The sequence below is a fragment of the Galeopterus variegatus genome, unplaced genomic scaffold (assembly GCF_000696425.1).
Source record: "Galeopterus variegatus unplaced genomic scaffold, G_variegatus-3.0.2 Scaffold4253, whole genome shotgun sequence".
In the NCBI taxonomy this organism is placed as follows: domain Eukaryota; kingdom Metazoa; phylum Chordata; class Mammalia; order Dermoptera; family Cynocephalidae; genus Galeopterus; species Galeopterus variegatus.
The window spans coordinates 5176-7125 of record NW_007730364.1 but is presented as its reverse complement, the minus strand read 5'-3'; the positions used below and the strand labels follow the sequence as shown (position 1 = coordinate 7125).

General features: G+C 61.6%; 1 protein-coding gene across 1 annotated transcript in view; it reads left to right on the top strand.

Annotated features, from left to right (window-relative positions):
• The window catches only part of LOC103602686 (ubiquitin carboxyl-terminal hydrolase 21-like), a gene marked incomplete at its 3' end in the record, with an annotated part of 4438 nt that extends 3581 nt beyond the window's left edge, over nt 1-857 (top strand). The window contains exon 5 of the mRNA XM_008587119.1: nt 678-857. Within this exon, the coding sequence (XP_008585341.1) occupies nt 678-857 (180 nt within the window). The remainder of the gene's footprint in view (nt 1-677) is intronic.
• Nucleotides 858-1950: the final 1093 nt, after the last annotated feature.

The following is a 1950-nucleotide window of genomic DNA, read 5'->3' as shown; positions in this document are numbered from 1 at the left end:
CCGGACTGGCCCGAGGCCCCAGCACTTAGGGCCGGGGCCACAGGAGGCTGGCATCGAGCAGCCCGTGGGTGGAGACAGGGCATTTCCCTGCCATGGGGTACAGATGCCCACTCACCGACCACCACCATGAACAGTGGGCTCATTCCCTGGATCTCGTCCTGAGGAGGCCTCGGTGCCCGTCCCTCAGGGGCAGCCAGACCGCCCCACAGATCCTGTGCATCGGGGCTGCGGGTTCCATGACCGCCGGCAGGGCTCTGTATGTGCAACGCTCGCCCAGCCCCTGCGTCCAGGCAGTGTCACCTGAGCCCTGCGCTGGCTGGGACAGAGCAGCCTCAGGTGGCTTCTGGGCTCCCTGATGGGACAGAAGTCCTGTGCCTTGGTGCGGGCACAGTGCCCAGGCTTTGATGCTCTTCCCAGGGTTTCCTGAAGTACATTCCCACATGAATGAGGGGTCCTGGTGGCTTGGAGTTGGGCCGAGCAGGACTTTTCATGAGATGGCAAGTCCAGCGGTCATAGAAGTGCCGAAGGTGCCCAGGAAAGGGACCTCCCTGAGAATGGGCCGGGTGTCAGAGGGTGTCTCCAGGATGCAGGGGGCTCTTAGGGCAGCAGCCTTGGCCGGCAGGGCTGTCCAGCCCGTGGTCCTGCCTGCGGTTACCTGCAGGTCCTCTCTCGCACAGGTGTTCCAGAGCGAGGTGGAGAGGACCATCAGGTGCTCCGTGTGTCACAGCAAGGAGCGTGTCCCGTCCGGAGGCAGGATGCTGTTCCTCCCCCTGGCCGCCCACATGCAGCTCTGTGGTTTCGAGGGGGCTGGACAGGGACCTGGCAAGCCGGCCAAAGCATCTGGTGGAGCCGCCACGGTACTGTGGTCCTTCCAGAGCCCTGCTAGGGGGGAGTCCCTGAATCACCTGGGCTAGGGGCGCGTCCTTCACTCACGCTTTTGACCCGCCCGAGCGTATGAGGCCCCGTTCCTGCCGGGCTCTGTGCTGGGTACCACCGGTGCAGAGCTGCCTGGATCGTGACCCCTGCCCTCGTGGGTCCAGCACAGACCCAGCTGGTCTGGTCACGACAGGAGCCTGGGCTGGCGTGTGGGGGCACACGTGGGTGGGGCTTGGGCCTCAGGTCTTCCTGGGCAAGGGGCCCCGGACAGTTCTGGAGTCTAGAACGAGGACGGGAGCTCTCCAGACAGGCAGGGGCGAGGGCGCTGAGGAGGCGGGTGTGGAGGGGCAGGGCCTTGCGGTCTAACAGGGCTTTCCCTGCAAGAAGAACAGCGCTGAGCAAGGCTGTCTCGGTGGGATTCAGTGGGACTCAGGAGTGAGTTTGTGAGAGGTGGGAGGGCAGGTGAAGGTCTGCAGAGAGCTGAGACATGGAGGCAGGGACTGGGCGGGCCGGGCCTAGCAGCGCCTCCTCCGTCAGACCGTGAGTCTCAAATTCACCCGAGCCCGGCAGGAGCCTCCTGAGGTTGCAGAAGTCCCACGTCCCGTTTGTAGATTGAAGTGGCTTTGGCAATAGCTCAACGGGACTGAGACTCCTTCGAGAACCTGCTGACTCCAGAGCTGGGGCTGGGGGAGGACGTGGCAGAGGGCACTGGACACAGCTCAAAAGGAGCCAAACTGGGGAGAAGTTAAACACCGAAAGAATGATGAATATGGGATTTTCATTTCACTAATTAAGCACGTGCGTGAATCTGGAGTCATAGTAAATAAGGAGAGCGGGTCTCATCCCTGCAGGAGGTCAGGGGATGAGTGCAGCGTGACAGGTGCTGATGTGACACTACATCAGCAGGTGTCAGCGGGTGCTGAGCCCCGGGTGAAGGGCTCAGCCGAGCAGGACATCTACACAACCCAACCCATGACCCCAGATTTCTTATGGGCTATAAAGGGGAGAATGTTCTTTACAAATGGAGAAATCTGGTGGACATCACGTGGATCACTCAATCAAAGTTAGTGTCAC